Source organism: Eublepharis macularius, chromosome 7, assembly GCF_028583425.1.
Source record: "Eublepharis macularius isolate TG4126 chromosome 7, MPM_Emac_v1.0, whole genome shotgun sequence".
Classification (NCBI taxonomy): Eukaryota; Metazoa; Chordata; class Lepidosauria; order Squamata; family Eublepharidae; genus Eublepharis; species Eublepharis macularius.
In genome coordinates, this window is record NC_072796.1 from 52,983,915 (window position 1) to 53,005,411 (window position 21,497).

The 21,497-nt window shown below is 40.5% G+C and overlaps 1 protein-coding gene across 3 annotated transcripts in view; it reads left to right on the forward strand.

Moving 5' to 3' along the window:
• The window catches only part of ZNF516 (zinc finger protein 516), a 133,311-nt gene that overhangs the window by 89,306 nt on the left and 22,508 nt on the right, over positions 1 to 21,497 (forward strand). For all 3 annotated transcript variants that reach the window (XM_054985546.1, XM_054985544.1, XM_054985545.1), the window contains one exon: positions 18,190 to 19,647. In XM_054985546.1, the coding sequence (XP_054841521.1) occupies positions 18,190 to 19,647 (1,458 nt within the window). The remainder of the gene's footprint in view (positions 1 to 18,189; positions 19,648 to 21,497) is intronic.

A 21,497-nucleotide genomic window follows, 5' to 3' on the forward strand; every position in this document is an offset into this window, starting at 1 on the left:
ATTCTGGTTTGCCAAGACAAATACTGGCTTCATTTCTTTCCCTCTGTAGCAAGGGACGGTGGTGCCAGAGAACAAACCAGAATTAAGCCAGGATGTCTGCATTCTTTCTGTCACTTAAACTGTAGTTCAGACTAACAGAGCAATCCTAAGCAGAGTTACACCGGTCTAAGCCCATTGAAATGAATGGGCTTAGACTGGTGTAACTCTGATTAGGATTGCACTGTAAATGTGGTTAATAGACTAACATCTGATCCTGACTCGGTGGGCTTTAACTACGGCTAATAGAGTGCCCTGAATTCAGACATATCACAGCGTGTTTGAATAAACCACAATTTTTGTGTGATGTGTTGTGTAAACTGATTTGGTGATTTGGGCAGTTGTCAGGCAGCTATAATATTTCTTTTTAATTCAACCCGATAAAACTCTTAACTTTGTAAGCAGATGTTTGTGGACATCACTAATGAAATATTTTCAAACTCTTACTAAATAGTATTCTAAAAATTGCCTGGTAACTGGACACTTAAGGCAATTCTACCATTTGTCAGCTATTCCTGTCTCCGCATCTCCCTCTGTGTCACTTATTCTTCCATTTTATGTTTCATCTCTTATAGCAAGCCACAGTTCATCTCAAATCTGGAAATAGCTTTCTCGCTGCTTGTGATGGTAGCTGAGAGGGGTTGGAAGCAGGGTTCTGTGAACAAGCCTAAAATGCCTTCATGGTGTGGTAAACCATGGATTGCCATGATGTCTGAACCAAGCCATTATCTTTAGGCCCTGTAACATGGCAAAATTTTATTCAAACAGTTCTCTTATTGTGTTCCTAGGCTTAATTCACAAGTGTGTTGCATCTTCTGCCAAGAAGATGTAGGGCTGACTGGCTTTGTTGTGGCAACCTTGCCACGTTCATAATGTTTGTATTGGGCCTCATACTCTTTCCATCTGGCAGATGAATATTTCAACATTGCGCAAACACGCTAATCATGCTGGTCCTGGCACAGAATGAAATAAACTCCAGAACTAAGGCAGTCATGTTGGTACATCACAATGTAGTTCACATCCTGTATCTGTTTGGTACAAGAACTTGCAGTCCTCTTGTGTGCTGTAAATCAAGGTCAATACCCACTGAAGTGTGGGAAATCTCAGTACACTTAACAAGAATCTCTGTTTCACTGCCATATGTGAGGTATCATGATTTCAGTTGACTTAACAGATAGCTTCACAGTTTTAAAAGCCATTTATAGTACCAGCTGTACATGGTCGTTGAACCCTTATGGTCAGGGATCCAGCATTAGCTGACTTCTTAGGAAGGTCCTTCCTGGACTGACGGTTTTCTTGACTGTGTCTGGACAAGCTCTTCAGGCCTCCTTCACTCCTCTTCTATGGCAGCAGGAAAACAGTATTATACACCAATGGTAATCTATTGATTCTAAGATAAAAGCTCGCCTTTACAACATAATAGCAACCACATTTATATAGGTGAAATAGAAGAATGGAAATCATGAGTATAAAATATCTTCAGTATACTTCCCACCTACCTAACTCGAGTCATATTTCTAGTAATCTTTAAGGGTTTTTTTCCTTCAAAGTTTTTTGCCCTTTTTTTTTTCTTTTTTGGGGTACTTTCTAATGAAACTTATTATATGGTTGAGGTTTCCTCTATATGTTTAAGGCAATGGCATCACATTGTACAGTTTCGTATCTCTTTTTATTTCCTAAGTGGGAAGAAATAGTTACCTTTTAATACAGTAAAAGAGAATCAGAGCTCTGTTGGATATGTGTTGCTAAGATATCAAAATAGGAGGAGAACGAAATTCCCGAGGGCATAATGCAGAGAAACACGCATGATTCTGCTAAGAGACCATTCCTCTGAGATTCTTGAAGGTGTAAGCTAACTTGTGGGTACAGAGAATGTAAAAAAAGGTGGCATTAAGACAGTATATACAATTTTTTTAAATAAATACAATTTATATATGATTTCAGTGGGCTTAGACTGGGGTAACTCTTCCTAGGATTGCAGCGTTTGTGCATGTATTATATTTATATTGTGGCGGAAAGTACCACCAAATTGTAGCCAACTTATAGTGACCCCTGCTGGGGTTTTCAATACAAGAAACAGACGGAGATGATTTCCAATGGCCTGCCTTTGCATAACAACCCTGGACTTCCGTGGTGATCTTGACCCTGCTTAGCTTTTGAAACCTGAAGAGACTGGGCTAGCCTGGGCTGTCCAGGTCGGGTCTCTGTGTTGTGTATTTGGTCTGGATAACTGACAAAAAGACAAATAACCTTGGATGTCTGGCCCTCACATTATTATTACCGTGTAGTCTAAAAATTCATATACATTTATACCACAGATTATACATTTGAGGGAATGGGGAGTATTAGTGAAGATGTTGGATACGAACCTCTTCATTTTTGTCACCCACTTATTTCCTGTAATTATTAATTGATTGTGTCACCGCGTCCTTCCACGATCCTGAGCCTACTTGTTTGCACCACAGTTTAGTTGAGAAAGTTTCACTATCCCATCGGTTATAAAAGGAATACACACAAATGGTACATGAGAGATTATTTCTTTGAAATGGTGAGGGACAGTTTTCTTTCATTCACCTATTGCCATTCTGCTGCAACAAATAGTCTGATTTCTAAACTCTTATTGACCATATTTGTATGAAAACCATCAGTGTTCAAACAACAGTGAATTTTTTTCTTCGTTCACTTGCACTGATGTTTTGAATGGAAACAAATCTTAAATGCATTGACAAATTATTATCATGTTGGCAACAGTTTGGCCTTTTTGTCATTGATTTGGTACAAAAATATCAATTAACCATATTCTTACATCATAAAATGTAAGGAATTACATCTTTTTAAAGCTCTAGTTACAGAACATGAAGGTGTATTTTTACCAATAGAAAATATAACGCATGAAGCTTTTTCTCTTTGTTTGCCTAAAGTTCATTTTGGGGGAAATATCCTGAAGACTTAAATTATAAGAACTTCCTCAGTAATATTGGGAATCACAAGGGGGGAAAAACAGCTGGGAAATGTTATATTAAAATCAATAGCTTAGAAATATATATTTGTCTTTCAAGTTTGAAGGATTGGTTTAGTTGTAGGAGCCTGAGAGCTGTTAGTAGAGCATGAGAATGAGACAGTTTATTCCCGTTTCCCGTTGGCTGGTTAAAGCTTCCCGTTCTCGCTTTTATACTTCTATTGAGCTTCACGCAAAAGGAAAAGGTTACAGTTTGGTTTATAAGTTGGGAGTAGATGCCATCTAGTGGCATCTTTAGCACAATGCAGTTCCAACGGAATCAAGTGGAAGCTGCTGCCCTCTAACTGAAGGCCAGTGTCTTATTGTATTACTTTCTTAACAAAGATCACTTATGTTCCAAATCTTTGTGTGTTCAGTGGAATGCACTGTAGACATTTAGCAGATCAGATTTTTTAAAAAAACTTTTCAAGAAATCAGTAAACTTTTAAAAATGGAGATTAATTACTAACTTTCCAGAGGAAGAAAATGTTTCATTATATGCACAATTAACAACATTCTACAAAACAGGGTTTTTTAAAAAAAAGTGAGGCCATTTCTCTGTAATCTATGTCAATGGTTTCTTTGTACTCCACAACAAAATACAAAAACAGTATGCCATAAAGGACCTGCATATACAAAAGTCCCATATTTTCTATTTATATCAGAGCCAAACACATGGCGTTTTTTGCCACACTGTACATTGCTGGCTTTTTATTAATTAATTGAAACTGTTACATTGTATGACAGAGGCAGTAACAATTATGTCACCTTCAGTAACAGGAAAACAGTTGACATGCTATGGAGCCTTCCTCAGGAGTTACCACATAACCTATTTCTGGGTAGCAGACAGTAGTGGTGTTGTTTTAATCAGGGCTTTTTTTCAGCAGGAACATGGTGGAACTGAGTTCCGGAACCTCTTGAAAATGGTCACATGGCTGGTGGCCCCGCCCCCTGATCTCCAGACAGAGGGGAGTTTAGATTGCCCTCTATGCTGGCGCAGAGGCCAATCTAAACTTCCCTCTGTCTGGAGATCAGGGGGCGGGGCCACCAGCCATGTGACCATTTTCTCCGAGGGCAACCCACTGAGTTCCACCACCTCTTTTCCCATAATAAAAGCGCTGGTTTTAATAGGGATTGCAGGTTTCAAAGGTTCTTGGCATATTTGTAAAGATTACCTTCATGGTAGTTACATACTTTTAAAATGTTAATCTGATGATGGATGTTATTATGCCCTTTGGAGAATCAGAATATGGTAGTGGTCATGACAGGATAAGACATTCAAATTTAATAGTAAAAGTGGTGTGGTAGAAAAAAAGGGGCAAACACAGAACTGTCATCATTGACTTTAGGGCTGGATCCTACCACTTTTTGAACAAGCAAAAGAGGAAGGAGGGATCTCCTTTGACCACCAAGAAGGCTATGCTGTTATTGTGGGACTTGCATAGGCAAAAGCAGTGTGAGACAGGGATTACAGTGAGGTGGGGAATCAGGCTGGGTGAGGCGGAAAAGCTGGTAGGATCTACCCATAGGGATCCCAGGGCTCCTTCTGATGACAGAGACTAGGGTTGCCAACAGGCCTGGAGAAAAATGCCCTGTCCCTTTAATAGAGGCTTTGTGTGTGGAAAGCAGCCTGAATAGCCCAGCCTAGTCTGAGCTTGTCAGAACTTGGAAGCTAAGCAGGGTCAGCCACAGTTAGCACTTGGATGGGAGACCACAAAGGAAGACTAGGGTTGCTCTGCAGAGGCAGGTAATGGCAAAACAACACTGCTGTTCTCTTTTCTGGAATGCCCCATGGATGGATTTGCCATGAGTTGGTTGCGACTCAATGGCACTTTCTTCTTCATGTGTGGAAGCTTGCAGGTAAAAGTTTTTGTGGCGTAAAGGAACAGGATGTCCAGGCTATTCTAAGAAAATTAGTTATGGTTGAAAAGGAATATATGATCATTTGCACTCTGTTCTTGTAAAAGGCATTAAATTTGAGTGACAGTTAGTGATTGGCCTAAACAGTAGAAAATAGATCAGCTGTGAATTCCTTCAGGCTGGGAAACTGTAGATCTCCATCTATCATTGTTGCAACCTCACACATTTTTTTTAAAAAAATCATTGTGGGCTGAAGCTTGGCATTGTGGCCCAAACAAGTCTTGTGTGTATGACGCTCGTGACACATTCTCTCTACAATGGCCATTCTTGCTAGCCTGCTTTCTATAGAAATTTAATTTTCTCCTCTCCGCTTTTCCCAGTCAGCATAAACAATGACCTCAGTTTGTTCTTCAGATTGAAATCACCTGAGACTACAGGTGAACATGTTCAGTAAATGAACCTATCAGCTGTCAATATAATTTCCCTAATCATACTTTTCTTTCTGTTTCTTTTTCTTTTTTAAAATTTGTGTGCAGGTGTTAGTTTTCCTTCACTTGTGGATACTTTTCTTAAGGGAAAAGCAACTTTTCTTAGGTGAAAGACTTGAAGGTAGGGGGAATTTTCAAAACAACTGTGATCCAGTGGCTGAAAGTGGCAGCACTTTTCACCACCTCCTTTTTTTTGAAGTATACAAATACTGCATTCTCTGTGGTCATTATATCACTGTTGAGATCTTCTCTTGTATAATGTGAATAGTGATACACTACTTTGTGTTTCCTGGCATGGCCATGGGATGCACAACATGTGGCTTTTATTTACTGTGGTTTTTCATATTGTAGTTGCATTTGATCAAAGGTTTAATATTTCCACAGCTTTGGTGAGCCTCTGTGGGAGCAAACCATTCAGAGTCCGACAGTAACAGATGCAGTTGCTTTGCAGACAGACTAAAGATTTGGCATGCGCAAGCCTGATAGCATTTAAATAAATTTTAAGCTAAGGAAGTGTGCAACAGATTGCCGTACTATAGAAGAACACAGAGTAAGATTTGTGAAGCTGTGTGAATACAGTTAACAGATTGATGTGATTTGCTTATTGTTCAAATATGTTGGATGATACACATCTAGAACAAAACACAAATTGATTTGATTACCCATTTCTCCCACCCACCATCACAAGAGTTTAGGGATAAAAAGAACTTAGAAGTTTCTCTGTCGCTTGTACTCCCACTCCCTCCAAAGCAGAACTTCCACATTGAACCAGACTGTGGCAGTATGTTTCAGCATTTCCTTTGCATATTCCTTTCCCACACTGTTCCTGATTAGAATCCTTGAGAAAGATCTCGCCTGTAGCCAAACACGAAAATATCTGCATAGCATGAACAACTCCCTTTTTATCTTCTAAAAGCATGGCCATTGTATAAGTCACTCTGGCTCACCAGTGTACTGTAGAATCAATATTGTGTGTCAATGACGTTTGTTTTAAAGATAAAGCTTTACCAAGTGCATTTGGAATTTTTTTAATCTCACGTAAATTATGCAAAAGACTTAGCCTGAATCTTGATTGTTCTTCTTGCTTAATTTTCTACAAATGTAGCGCCACCTGTTATTAAAAATCATCGTAATGGGAGTGTTGGGTAATGAGAGGTTTCCTGTTCTATCATGTAGGAGGCTCCTTCTCCTTTAAGACAGATTTGGTCTGATATTTTGGTATTTATTGCCAATTCCTGTCCCTGTTCATTTTCCCAATGATAAACATTTAATGTAGCTTCTTCTCTCCCTAAGAATAAGCTTTTGTTTTTAAAGTGTTGGCATTCATTAACAAACAAGAGGTTCTCTTCCTTGTGCGTGAGTCCCAAATACTAGGTATATGCATGCTAAATAAAGCCTCCCCTCCCCAATGTGTGTTTTCATACCCAGAGCCCAGTTTAAAGGCATGATAATGAGACAGAGACGTTTACAAGGCTGGTGCAGTGAGAAATGTCCCCTCCTCAGCTCCTTATTCAAGGAGGATCCTCTCATAGATTAGTTGTCCCATTGAAGCTTAAAGGAGTTTATTGAAGTTGCCAGTAAATGGCTGATGTCTTTGGTGATACCAGCAAGGCTGTCACAGGGCTGTTTCATGGAGATCTTGAAAAGCTATTTAGGTGTTTTTTTAAAAATGAGTTCCCCACGAAGTTACTGTTGTTTCCTCTGTTCCTGCACAAAGGAGAAAATGGAGGACACCGGAACATAAAATGCAAGTTCACAAATGCAAGTTCTTCAACCCTGTGAGGACCGATTTGTTTTAAAATTAGGTGAATTGACAGAAACTGTGGAAGGCTTTTAAACAGGGTAGTAAGCTTGGCCAAATCAAGGGACCCTTAACCCCCAGTTGCTCCCCCCACTCAAATGAAACACCGGTATTCGATACACGGTGTCTGGGAGAGTCAGCTGCTTATCTCTTTTCCTGCTTCCAGCTTCTTGTGTTCTTGCATTGCCAGGCTCCTGGCAAAGCCTCGCTACCTATGCAGCCTGTTTGCTTTGGGTTGCTTGCAACAAATGGGAGAGTGATAAAGCAGGCTGGCGGGGTGGGTTGGCTTGAGCAAAGAAAGGCAGAATATAAACATTTCAATAAATTTTTGAATGAGCTGTCACTTCTTTGCTGTTGGTCAAAGAGCATCAGTATAAGGGCCAGTTCCAGGTTTTGGGGGGGCTCTGAGCAGAGAGTGCTTGGGGCCTTTCTGTGCCCACTACTAGGTTCCCTTTCTTGCCTCCCAGCCCACATGCCCTCACCTGCTTGTGCTTCCTTCCTTTGCCCACCTGCAAGCTCTCCTACCCCCTGCAGCCACAGCTGCCCACACTGCCTGCCTGCCCCTTCCCCAGTAGTGCTGGGTGGTGGGTGCAGCTGGAGTGCCAGTGCTGTGGCCACCAGGAATGCTGATGCTTTGTGACCACCTACATGCCCCTCTGAAGCAGTACTAGGCAGCTATCCAGCTGGGCACAGAGGCGACAAAGCCCTCACAAACAGACAGGGGAGGGGGTGAGTGCAGCATCAGGAGAGATGTGTGAGTAGGGAGTCAGCAGCAGTGGACCCCACCAGATGCCCCCACCTCTCCATGTGCGGATGCTAGCCCTGATCAGTAACCCTTCCCCTTCCTGTCCAGCTGCTTCACTTAATTCATTGTTTTTTTTAAAAATCGAATCAAAATTAACCTTTTACAGCTCAGCTCCCACTCACTGATTGTGAGCTTCTTTTCTCCCTTCTTTCTGTACAGCATCTCCAAAACTGCAACAAAATAGATTTTTACAGCCCTCTCCCCTTTTCTCTTTGCATTTAGCTGCCTTCTATATGAATGCACCTGAAGGGCAGGTTTTCTGCTGTTAACAGGAGGATAAAAAGGGTGCTGCTACTGATCAAACTGGAATCATTCAGGATGGACAACAAGCCATAGTTTCACTACCAGGTTAGATTCCCACCAACAAACCACAGTTTGCTGGATGAATCTCTCTCTGCTGATCTTTGACTTTTAGGTACCCGTTAGTCTTTATTCCTTCATCCGGGGGCGGGGGGGACCCTGGAAGGGGAAAAAAACGGATAGAATAGAGCATCTTACTTGAGAGCAGATGACAGTGAATCCTAAGCAGAGTTACTCCATCTAAGGCTTAGACTGGAGTAACTCTGTTTAGGATTTCACTGTAAGTGACACAATTCACTGGATTAAAAGGTTGGACTATTTTACTAATTGAGGACTATGTTAAAGGCCTCTGTACACATTATAGCTACTGCCTCTGCATAGGAAGAAATATGCAAAACCTGTACACAGTCATATGTGCATAAAGCACATTTTTCTCTATTTTGAAAAAAGAAACACCCTAACTTTAGTTCCACTAGTATTTACGGTACTGCAAATCATAGCATTTATATTAATATTCTTGTTTCTGCTCTTTACATTTTTACTTTGCTTACTGTACTTGTTTGTTTTCTCCCTGTAGTCTCTTTAAAATATTTTTTCTCTGGTATTTTTTGCACCACCAACTGTCAGTTTCAATAGTGTTGTCATTTGCAAGATGAAAGCAGGTCTCCTTGTGATCACATCAAAATTTCTGGCTTTTGTGAAAATGTAAGAATGTTTGCAAGAACAATTTGCACTTTATGTTAAACGCACACTCACATCAATCTCATTTACCTCAAAATGTTTTTTTTTCCTGAAAACAAAAACGCTTGATAAAGCGCAGTGGCCTCTGAATGCTACCTCAGTCGAATAAACATTTGGAGATAAAGGAGCACATGTGTACAGTCCAAGGCTGGACTCATTATATTGAGTTGATATACTGGTTGTCTATTCTTGTTATTCATAGCCCAGATTGTAAGAGTCTAGTAGCTTCTGGTGTTCCTAAGCACCAGGTGCCCATTTAGACAATATTAAAGAGATTAGGAATAAAAAGAAGACGTTGTTATGAGTTGTGAATTCCACCAGCTTTTCATTCATTTTTTTCTTTCAGGTCCTCCCTGATTCTTTGTCTCTGTGAAAAATAAAGATTAAATTTGAATATTGAAACATTAGTTGTTTAACATGATGATTAAACAATTGGGATTTGCCATTTTGATATATTAAAATGGAAAAGAAAAGGAGGGAGAAATATTCTTAAAAGACATTTTCCTAGCATAGGAATAATGATTACTTCTTTAAATAAAATGAACTTTTTTTGGCAAATCCCATTAAACTTTCTTAAATATTTAACTTATAAACTCAAAAGCATGATTTCTGTTTACATTTGTCAATGTTTATATTAAAATATAAATGATAAATCTGTCTAGAAAAAAACTAACTAAAATTCTGTACATGTACAGTAAAAGCAAAAAAATGAGAAGAAATTAAAAATCAACTAGATAAATTGATATTTTTACAATAGTTTGTAGATCTTATATTTTAAATTTCAAAGCTCTTGGAAACATCATTAACCAGATTTTCTGGGTTCACTGAAATCCCTTTTAATGCTACGTTGCCAAAAAGACTATTTGTATTATCTCAGCTACCATAGTAAAATAGTTTGGCTGTTGGTTGCTAATGGGTTTTTTTAACCTTTTCAGACAAAGCTGCAAGTGTCCTGTGTGCAAAGCAGGGTTGTGTGTGTGTGTTGCAATCAAGTTGGCTCGAACCTTAGGTGATCCTAGAAATGAGAGAGCTCCAGAATATCCTGTCTTTAACAGACTTGTTCATATCCTGCAAACTTGAGGACGTGGCTTCTTTTATTGAGTCAAGCCATCTCATTTTGGGTCTTCCTCTTTTCCTACTGTCGTCTACTCTTCCTAGCATTATTGACTTTTCCAGAGAATCTCGTCTTCTTGTGATGTGACCAAAGAACAATAGCCTCAGTTTTGTCATTTTAGCTTCTAGGGAGAATTCAGACTTTATTTGATCTAATACCCACTTACTTGGCCTTAAAAAAAACCCCTTCTGTTCTGAAGTGCACATCTGATTTGCGGCAGAATACTGTTTGAAATGTCGGTGGTACTTTTGCCAGCATCACCTTTTTAATTTTTCCACTCATTTCCAGAGCAATCTATTTTTTGAATAGATAGCATTTAGTGCTATAACACTATAGTATTGTAGTGATAGGTGAAGCAGGTTCTCTCAATTCCCGCGTTTCATTTCTTTAAAAAAGTACGTCTGTCACTCCTTTCTTTATGGAGATATGCCTTTTTAACTTCACAAAAGAAGGGGCTATATATATATATATATATATATATATATATATATATATATATATATATATATATATATATATATATATATATATATATATATATATATATATATATTTAAATGAAAGCTAAGAATTCAGAGAACCTGCAAAATGTATCATAACAACGCTATAGCAATAAGCAATATCTTTGTGTTGATTTTAAAAAATATATATAAAAACCCTGGTAGTTCACAGGAGGAAGGTAGCCACTTCTGGTGCCAGAAGAAGGAGTGCTGTTTGAAATGTCAACAGCAATTTACATACAGCTCATAAACGGAAATAAATTATGTTTGAACCTGCCGCCCCCTCCCCTGTATCACTTTACTCGAAGTTGGGGCAGCAGTGGATAACAATCAAGTTAAAATGGAAATGTGAAAGGGGCCTTAGAAGGGTATAACTCTGCTTAAGATTGCACCATGAGTCTGTGAACTTCTTGTAGGTTATTTGGGGAATTCTTCTTGTAGGAATTTGGGGGTCTTCACCTAGCTTGTTTTACTAATCTAGGCTTCCCAGAATTTATCACAGTGAAAAATATTAAAAGACAGTTTTAGTCGTGCATAAGTTATGTTGGTAGTTGTACCCGTGTGTGCATACTGTGTACAGAAAAATTGGTTTTTAACATTCAAAGAGGAGCTTAATTAAAATCTGATCCGCATGCAGCTAGGAATATCTGGCCAAATTGAAAGGTCATTTAGCCAATTGGCCTACATGACTTGGGGCCTATAAGAGTTGATAAACACAATTAGTTGAAGGTGGTTCTTATCGAGCTTATTTTCCCTGGTAAATACTGTGTTCACATGGTAAGGAAGATTTATCCACAGTAGCTAATCTGTGATATTTGATAGCTACTCTTATCATGTGATAAGAATGGGTATATAAATCTTCTCAAATGCTTATCCCAGCAGTGACAAACTGATCTGTGTAGTCCACTTGGCAGTTTTCAGGGTTAAACCAGGTTGTTACCACAGCCATATGTGTAAAGGATTAAGGTACACATACTTACCGTTTTGATTAATTCTCAAGCATTCTGCTTCTAAACCCTAAGACCTTTGTAGCATCTCATAAAGAATTGTGTAATGAAGTAGGACTGGAACAGTAATTGATGTAGTCCCTCCTAAGCACTTATCTACAGATGCAGCAAGACTTTGAGCCAGAACACACTGCAGAGAAACATGAAACAGAGAACACTTACCTCCTTCCACAATATAATATGTAGCACTGAGTGGCACAGAGAGTTTTCACTACACCCTCCGGGGAAGCTGTTTAACTGGCAGTGGAATATTCCATGCAATAGAACAGAAAGTTGTGAAAGTTAATGCTACACGTTACAGCTGTGGCAGGAAAAGCAGTTATGTCCATATGATACTTGCAACATTTGTTCCAATGCCTGGAAATGACTTTATAGAAAGAAACATTGTGTCATTCCTGGATTAGGTTTTTTTTTCCAAAGAGGCTGTTTCCTCTTTCCTCCTGGCAGCCTTGATATCCTCATCTTTCCCTGATTTCTCCTCCTCTTCCCACCCACCAACTGACCGACATTTCTCCATCTTTAGCTACATTTATTATTTATTGACTACATTTATACCTCACCTTTCCCCACATGGTGGAACCAAAGAAGTTTACAACAGTCTCTTACATTTTAGTCTTTACAACAATCCTGTAAGTCAGGTTAGGCTGAGTGTGTGATGGCCCAAGGTCACCCAGCAAGATGCCATGGTGCAGAGATTTGAAACTAGATCTCCTAAATCCTAGTCTAAAACTCTATAACCACTACACCACACTGGGTTTTTATGGGCTGGCTGCTTTTGAACAGAAGCATGCAGTCTGCTCCGGAGGAGTCCTGCAAGTCAGATGGCAGCAAGTTGCCCAGTCTTTGCTTCCAGGCCTGGCCAAAACAGCCTTGGAAAGGCTGCCTTTTACTCACAGAAACCAAAGCTTCAACTAGCTATGCTGTTGTGGTAGCACAGCAACAAACACAGAGGACATTTGTTTCTTAAAGCTACAGGTACTGCTTCTATTATCTTGACTGTCTAAATCTCCATTTAAAAAAAAAATCAGATTTTTCTCTAAATCTGGGGCTTTTCTCAGGTTTTTAAAAAGATCTGTCTTGCTTGTTCTAGTTCTAATCTCCGGATTTAAGTATCCACAGATCTAGTGATGTTGAGAATTAATCTATTGATAGTGTTAACATCTTTAGCCTGCAGTCTCAAAACGTTCATTGAGGCACTACTGTTGTAGTAACACACAGTCACAGTAGTTTCATTCTCTGGGCCTCAGCGGCTGCATTAATTCAGTCAGGGCATTGGCAATTTTATCCTGTATTTTGCTTCACCAGATTACATTCCCCTAGTTTGAGGCTCAGTAAGTAGGTGAGTTGGTTTTGTGCCAGTATTTGACATTTACAGAATGGTGAGATCCTGTTTTCCTGTTAAGAGGTTTTGGGGAAGGCTCTCTTCATATCCCTCTAGAATTATACCCACCAGAAGATAAAATGTTGTTGGTTTCCTGCAGCGGAACCCTCCTCAAGTCTTCCTCTGAATCCCCCCATTTTACTGGCCAGTACATTCCCCCATTAGCAGCAGCAGCCGTGCAGCTCCCAACTCTCTCCTGACAGTTGGGGTCTTGATTGGTCAATAAAGAGCATTTTTAGAGTTATATTAGGGGCATACTTAAAACAGTTAATTAAAAATTATACTCGATATCACATCCAGCAATATCTTGACATCAAGGAGGAGTTGTGGGATTTTGGGAATGAGAGGGCTATGGCTCAGAAAGTATCAAGATGTTTCTCATGCAGGATCTTTCTGACATAAATTGCCCCTCTGTTATCATTTTAAATGTAATTTGTACCATCATTTTTAATCTGCAAGTTCCTTATGCATGTCCAGATTTTTATACTGAAGTAAAAGGTCTAAGTATTTGGTGGCTGGGTAGAAGAAGCTAATTTATGCTGCATTCCAACTTCTTCAGTCCTCCTGTTCTGTGCCATGATGTACATTGGACGTGGCTCACTAGTAATCCACACATATAATGTATGTGCATTTATTTCTGTGCTGAATCATGTGCCTGGCTAGCAAACTAACCAGTAAACAGATGAGGGGGAATCACCTTACCCCCTGCACACAATGCACTGTAATTCACTCTACGTAAGTCTTCCCTCATAGTCAATTTGGAGACTCCAGCTGGTGCAAAACTCTGCAGCTCATTTACTTTCAGGAATTTTCAGGAACATATCGCTCCCATTCGGCAATCATTCCACTAGCTACCCATCAGTTACTGGGCGCAATTCAAGGTCATGACCATTACATTCAATGCCCTTCATGGCTTAGACCCCTCATATCTGTGAAATCACTTCTGTCCCTGTGTTCCGCCATGGTACCTTCACTTATCTGAACAGGGCCTTCTGCAGATACCTCCCTGTAGTTGGGCTAAATCAACAACTGTTCATACACGGGCTTTCTCTGTAGTAGTCTCCACCTTGTGGAATGGCCTGCCTGGTCAGGAAAGTACCCACTTTCTTAGCTTTCTGCAAACTATTCGAGACTGATTTATTCAGGAGGGCTTTCTACTCAGATTATAGGGCTGTCTAATAAGAAATAGCACAAAGAGCTACCTTGGTAAGGGACAGGGAGTGTAGAGAAGGCTATTGGGTACTGTCTGGTAAAATACATATGCTCTTAATGAGTAGTTTGATGTTGCTGAAGATGTCATGTTAATTACTTATGCTTTAATTCAGAAACATTTCATATATGTGTCTCTCTTTATGCTAGTTTTCAAATTTGGCTACTATAACCTATTGTATCTGTTTTCACTGCATGTTCCAACTGTTGATTGTATTGTATTTTTGCTGTGAATGTCCTAGCTATTGATTATATTGCCCCCTAGACGGACTAAAGAGGCAGATAAGTTATTTGGAAACCAAAGGGCCGTTTTATTTTGCAACAACAATAACATTCAACATTACCGCAAACATGGCAAGGGCCTAACTAAATCATATCAAATCAACTAGTGGTACAGGTCAGGCCTGGAGTCACCCCTGAACTTCCACTCTGACCTGTTGGACGAGCCCCATTGCCCTGGGCATGAGTCATCCATATGCGTGGTTGGGCCCCTCGCTAGCTAGGCAAAAGGGTTTCCCCCCTACAAGCTCCTCTACCCCCAGCCATCAAACATGGACAAACTTGTACAGGAGGTCCCATCTAGCTGTTTGCCCTCTCAGCTGGCAGCTGTCAAACATGCCAGTGATCCTGAGAGACCCCAATTCCTCCAACAATGGGGATGTGCCAAGGGTGATCATTAGTTTGCTCAATTAACCCACATTCTGTTCTGCCAGTACATCCTATTTAAGGCACCATGGTAAGCCAATTACACTTGTAAGCAGTGCAAGGTAGGTGAAAAACACCTTTCCCCATTACCTAATTGGGAATAGGAGAAAATAAATCCTACCTGGCCCTGATAATCAGTGGCCAGCTATGCTTGCACTACTACAAGGTGTTAACCTTGGTGTTTAAAGCTGTTAATGGACTGGGACCTGCATACCTGCGTGACCGCCTCTTCCATCATGTCCTCTGCAGGGAGTTGCGCTCTACGGACAAGCAACTCCTGGTGGTCCCTGGCCTGAAGGACATCCTTCTGGCCTCAACCAGGGCCTGGACTTTTTCTGCCCTGGCCCCCGCCTGGTGGAATGCTCTCTCACTGGAGATCCAGGCCCTGTGGGACCTGTTACAGTTCCACAGGGCCTTAAAACAGAGATGTTACACCGGGCGTTTGGCTGAGTATCTGTGGGTGACCTCCTTCTTCTACCTAAGACCACCACTTTTTCTGGGACTGCCCTTAGCCATGTACTATGCCCATATATGGACTCCCAGCTATTTATTTAAATAGCCTGCACCTGGACTAGTTTAATGATTTTTAAAATTATTATTGATTTTATAGCTTTATGATTAATTCACTGTATTTTATGAATGTTGTTAGCTGTCCTGAGCCCATTTGTGGGGAGGGCGGGATATAAATCAAATAAATAAATAAATAATACAAGGTTGGACTGAGTGCAGGGCGAACTCAGGGTGAAGGCTGTGGGGTGAAGCCACCTTTTAAGGTGTCTGGCTCTGCCCCCAGCCTGAAGACCCGGATGGCTGGGAAGAGGCTCTCTGCCTCTCCTTCCACTGGGTAGGCAAAGGACAGCTTCCTGCCTATTCAGCTGAAGCTGCAGGCCGAGAGTGGCCACATTGTATTCACTTGCAGTATGTAATCTGCTTAGGGTCTCAGCAAGAAAGGCAAACTATAAATAATTAATAACAACAACAATAACAATAGTGTATTTCACAGAAGATGAATGAGCCTTTAACAGAATGACTGGTGGTCTTAGATCCAGCCATAGGGGCAGTATTGGCACAGGGACTAGTCTCTAGGTATGTTTCTCAGTTGAATGGTTCATTGTTTATTAATTTTCAAAGTGCCACAAAACTCTTGTTTGTCTGCAATAGACGTGGCCACCTCTTTGGAATTTGCCACTCTGTGTTGCTCAAGTTTGTCTGAGAAAGAAACTAATTAAAAGAATATATGAAGGCATGGTGGAAAGAAAGTAAGACTTTAGTGGCAAGCCTCTTATCTTCCTTCAATGTTGTAAACTATACTGAGTGGAATACTTTGCTTTCTTTGGCTGTGTTATAATATATTTGAAATGATTTATTACTTACTTTTAATTATTGTTTAGCATCTTTAGCAATGGAACACCAGCACATTAAATGTCCTGGGTAAAGACTTGGGAGTCTTTTGAACAGCCCAAATATTACTGTGACAGATGTGCTTTGAAAATAATGCAGATGTGCAGCACCAGATTACATAATTCCATGCAGTTCTTTTGACTCAAAGTGCAGATGTAATTTGTAGTGCTGGGCATGAGCTTTCAGGAAGTCTTAACTTCTTGTAAAACAGGAAAAACAATTTAAATACAAAGGACCTTCTTCCCCTGAAAAGTTGAGAAGAAAATGATCTTAATGGAGGAGGTATTCAGCTCCGCTAGACAGCAAATCTAAGCATTATTTAATCTAATTACTCAGAATTAAACAAAGGCTTAAGGCTTTTTTGCGTGAACAGCAGCCAGATTAAGTTGAAATTTCATTGTTGTTGAAAATTCAACCTCAAACAGACCATGTTTAACAGAATTGCAATAATGCCTGTGGTACCAAAGTTATACAAAGCAATGGTGAAGAGTCTGACTTTCCAAAAAAAAAACCCTGCCTTTTAATGTTATTGATGGGAGGAAATGCAGCTATATGAAAGACCGCTTAAAATTGGATCATTCCATTCTCAAAAACTGTGAGCACTCCTTCCTGTATCATAGATGGGATACAAGTCTCTACTAGCCATACTGGACTTCTTCTGTCTGTTAACTACAATTCAATGTAAGATGAAACTAATTATATTATATGAAATATAGCGACTGAAAGGCAAACACAGTAGCATTGGCTATGGGAGGGAAATTAAGGACTTTTAAAAATAAGGACATACAATGGAAATGTTGAAAGAGTATAAGCACCAGAATTTCAAATTACTGAGTGGTTCTGCATTCATTTTTAAAAATCTACATAGTCCCTTCCTGGATTGTAGTAGTTCAATGCTATCACAAAGGTATACTGGAAAATCTATCACACTTTGCCTCTGAGCCATAGTGAAGGCAGAAAGGTGGGGTATAAATTTTGTAAATAAATAAATCATGTTTCATCCATGGTACGCTGCCTCCTTTTTGCAATATTTCATTGCACTCACAGCTATTATTTTGCTGCCCACTACAATGTAGCAGTCAAACAGCTACAAACGTATCTTTCTGAGGATGTTTTTGATGGTGCTTTCTCTGCATTCATTGTCTTGCTTATCATGTGATCACGTGAAGAATGTAGTGTGCAAGCAAAAGGTACATTTTGCATCAATTTCAGCAATAATAATGATTCCCAAAGGGCTGGGCGTGGTTGCAGAAATTATTGTCCAGTTATGTTTGTTTACCACTTGTCTGCACAATACTTCTGTATAGACAATACTTGTACCCAAGGATGGTTGCATGGAGACCAAAAATAATCAAAATCAAACATGATTGTGTGAATGGAATCCCTGGGGAAAACACTAGTAAGAACCCAGGCATGCCATGTTTAAATTTCACTGTCTGCTTATATTACTGGCTATTTTATCTTGTACTTTTACAGTAAAGGTTTAGTCAGATCAGCAGAGTACTCTGCGCTGGGACAAAATCCTTTTTTATTCTTTTGTCACTATCAGTTCACTGCTGCTTAGTGTGACCATAAAGCTTCCCTGCTGTTTTCAGCGGGGTGAGGAGCAGTTGCTTGAGCACAAAGAACTCGATAGGACACTTTTTTGGGGGGCGGGGGAAGGGGTTTGGGAGAAAAGGGGCTTTGTATTGCACCAGAGTTTCTTCTGTGGTACATGTCTGGAAATGTGTGATTTCAGGACTGGACTGTCCATATTTTACCAAAGATGTTTTCTCTTCTGTTCAGTGTATATATGTTGTTGGTATTTGTTTTCATAGTAATTTTTTTTATGTATGCCCTTCAGGTAAAAAACCATACCTCTGCAGTTTATCTGAAGAAAATACATCTGTGGCAGCACTACAGCTTAACCATGGAAGAAACCACACACAAGAAAATTATGCCAGTGAATCTAAACCAGAGATATCGACTGTGGCACCTATACCTGAAAACAAGATCAAAGAACCCTTTCCAAAATACATGGATCGCAATATTTTTCCAGATGTAGAGAAGTCAATATTTCAGTATAACCAAGATCTCCCTTGCTCCAGTAGGACTGTTGAATTTACTTCCAGTATAGGCCAACTAAATTCAGAGGTGAGATTAGATTTACAAGTCCCATTGGAAATGCAGTCTAAGCAGTCTAAAGAGAACCCTCCAGATATCCCTGACCACTCTGTGCTCAGTAAAGATTCAAACGTGCAAGTTCCATTAGATCTAAGTGAGAAATCGACTAGGGCTGATTCATGCAATACGAGTTTTACCTCAACCTTGCAGGCTGCTTTGATTGTCCACCTGTGTCCTTACTGCAGTCATAAGACCTATTACCCAGAAGTCCTGTGGATGCATAAAAGAATTTGGCACAAGGTCAGTTGTAATTCTGTGGCTCCTCCTTGGGTTCTGCAAAATGGATTCAAGAGTATAAAAAACAATGTGGTTTTTCTGACGAGAAGTGGGCGCACTGGTCCCCCTCCTGTTCTTGGTGGTAAAGAATGCCAGCCTTTGCCTATAGCCAGATTTACGCGTACTCAGGTACCAAGTGGGTTGTCAGGATCCAAAACCAATTCTTGTCTTGCTGCAACTGCTAAGCCTGGGACTATGCCTAAGGATGTACCATCCATTGGTAACTGTGGTCCACGATCATCCAGCTTTGATGGATACAGGCAGTCAAAACTGAGCCATACCCATGAACAGTATAGCACAGTAGCCCAACCATCCCAGCTGAAAGCAAAATATGAAGTGAATTCCAAGTTGATGCAAGCCGGAAGCTTTAGCAGAAATTCAACAGCTTCCCAGACAATTGGGTCTAGACCCAGCTCACAGGCCTCCAACAGTAAACACACAGAGAAGTATACAGTTCCCCAAGTAAGTGCTGGGTTCCCCCCTTTAAGTAAGCATTGCACTTCAGACCCAGGAAAGGCCAAATTTATCTCTCCACCTCAGTTCCACCCTCCCTGTAAAACTGAGCCATACGCCGTTCAAGAAGATCCACCAGTGCCTCAGCAGGAACCTGTTCCCAGAAGAGACAGTGAGATGAAGGCGCTGGCAAACGGCACCGCTGGATCCAGAACCAGTCCTCTGATGCAGCCTCAGCCTAATATAGCAGGACCTCCTCCCATGGTGCATTCCATCAAACAGGAGCCACCATCTGAGGGGCATGAAAAGCGGCTGGACATTTTAAATATTTTTAAGACCTACATTCCAAAGGACCTTGCTTCTCTCTACCAAACATGGGGTGCCAATAGCCCTGTAGTGGACCATGCTGGTAAGGATCAAGAACTCTATTTATTTTGTGTTTTAAATGGATAGTTGTTTCCTTTAACTGCTAGAATTTTGGATTCCTTGGCCTGTTTTACAAGAATAACCTACACTGTTTACTCTACCATATTGTATTTCCAGTGATGTGCTGGGTCAAATTAACATTTTGTTATTTTTATCATTTCTTCTAATAATAAGTTGGTGGCATTGTGCTGATTATATGAGCTACACAATGGTTTCCACTCCCTAAGAGGGAATTTTCTGTAAACCTGGGAAAACCCCTCCCCAAATATGCAGAAAAAATACCTTCTATCATTACTCTTCCAAAAAAAAGTAGGAAGAAAGGGATAACATGTGTAACTCTGTTATATTTCTGTAGAACCCTGGCAACTTGGAGAAAGAGTGCTGATGAAAAGGCTTCACTCTGTATTAACCAGTAAATTGAAAGGGGAGCCAGCAGTGTACAGCCTACAGTGGGAATGAATCTCCAGAACTTGTTGAGAACCACACACTAAGCTTGAGGAAAATATAAAAAGCAAAGACTTGAGACCCTGTTTTTGCAAACTTTCCTGTGTCTTGGAGATTTTCCTGAGCTGCTCCTACCTCCTACCTTCGCAAGTTCTCCTCAGACTGAATGCAAAGTCTAGGAGATTCTTCAGCATCTGTCCTGCCTGATGGGAGGCATAGCAGACCGCCCCCCCCCCCCCCAAAAACACAACATTGTAGTCCCCCTTATTTTGTGATAATAAATGGATCTCTTAGGGTTGTAATGTGTGTAACATTCTGTGAAAGCAAATTGCATAAATCTGTAGCTTTTTATATTCTGTGAAAGCTTCATTTATATATATAAGCTTTCAGTCAAAGGACAATAATTTTCATTTTCTTTGGTCGTAGATGCAGAGGAGTTAGCCGTGTTAGTCTGTGGTAGCAAAATCAAAAAGAGTCCAGTAGCACCTTTAAGACTAACCAATTTTATTGTAGCATAAGCTTTCGAGAATCAAGTTCTCTTCGTCAGATGCCTGATACAGAGACTGGTCAAATATAGAAGAGGAGGGAGAGAAGGGGAGGAGAGAGAAGAGGCAATTAGGGGGGGAAAGGGGAGGGTGCAACCAAAACATTCCTTTGCTAGTATATGTAAACATCTCCTTTTGGTGTGTGGATCAGTGGGCTTCAAAGGAGTTTGCCCTGTTAGTTTGTAGCAGCCAAACAGCTAGACCATCCAATTCCAATGCAGTATGAGCCTTCGATAACCACAGCTCTCCTTGCCAGATGCATCTGACAAAGAGATCTGTGGTCCCCGAAAGCCCACGCCAGGTGCCACTGAGCTCTCCCAGACCCCACCTCTGTAAAGGAAATCTGTTACCTGTGATAATGTGATAACCATTCATAGTCCATATTCAGTCCCAGCTTGACATAGTCAAATTTGCATAAGAATTCCAGTTCAGCAGCCTCCCGTTGGTTTTTGTTTTTGAAAGGTTTCTGTTGAACTACAGCAACCTTTAAGTCTTTGATGGAATGTCCTGGTAGATTGAAGTGTTCTCCCACTGGTTTCTGGACGTTTCCATTTCTAATGTCAGATTTGTGTCCATTTATTCTTTTGCGTAGAGGTTGGCTGGTTTGTCCAATGTACAGAGCAGAAGGACATTGTTGGCACATGAGGGCATATATCAGATTGGAGGATGAGCAGCTGTAAGAGCCAGAGACAGTGTAGTTGATGCCATTGGATCCTGTAATTGTATTCCCTGGGTAGATATAGGGGCAGAGCTGGCATCTGGGTCTGTTGCAGGGCCTGGTACCTGTGCTGGTGACTCTGCTGGCCGATTCATGATTGTGAGTGAGAAGTCGTTTAAGGTTGGG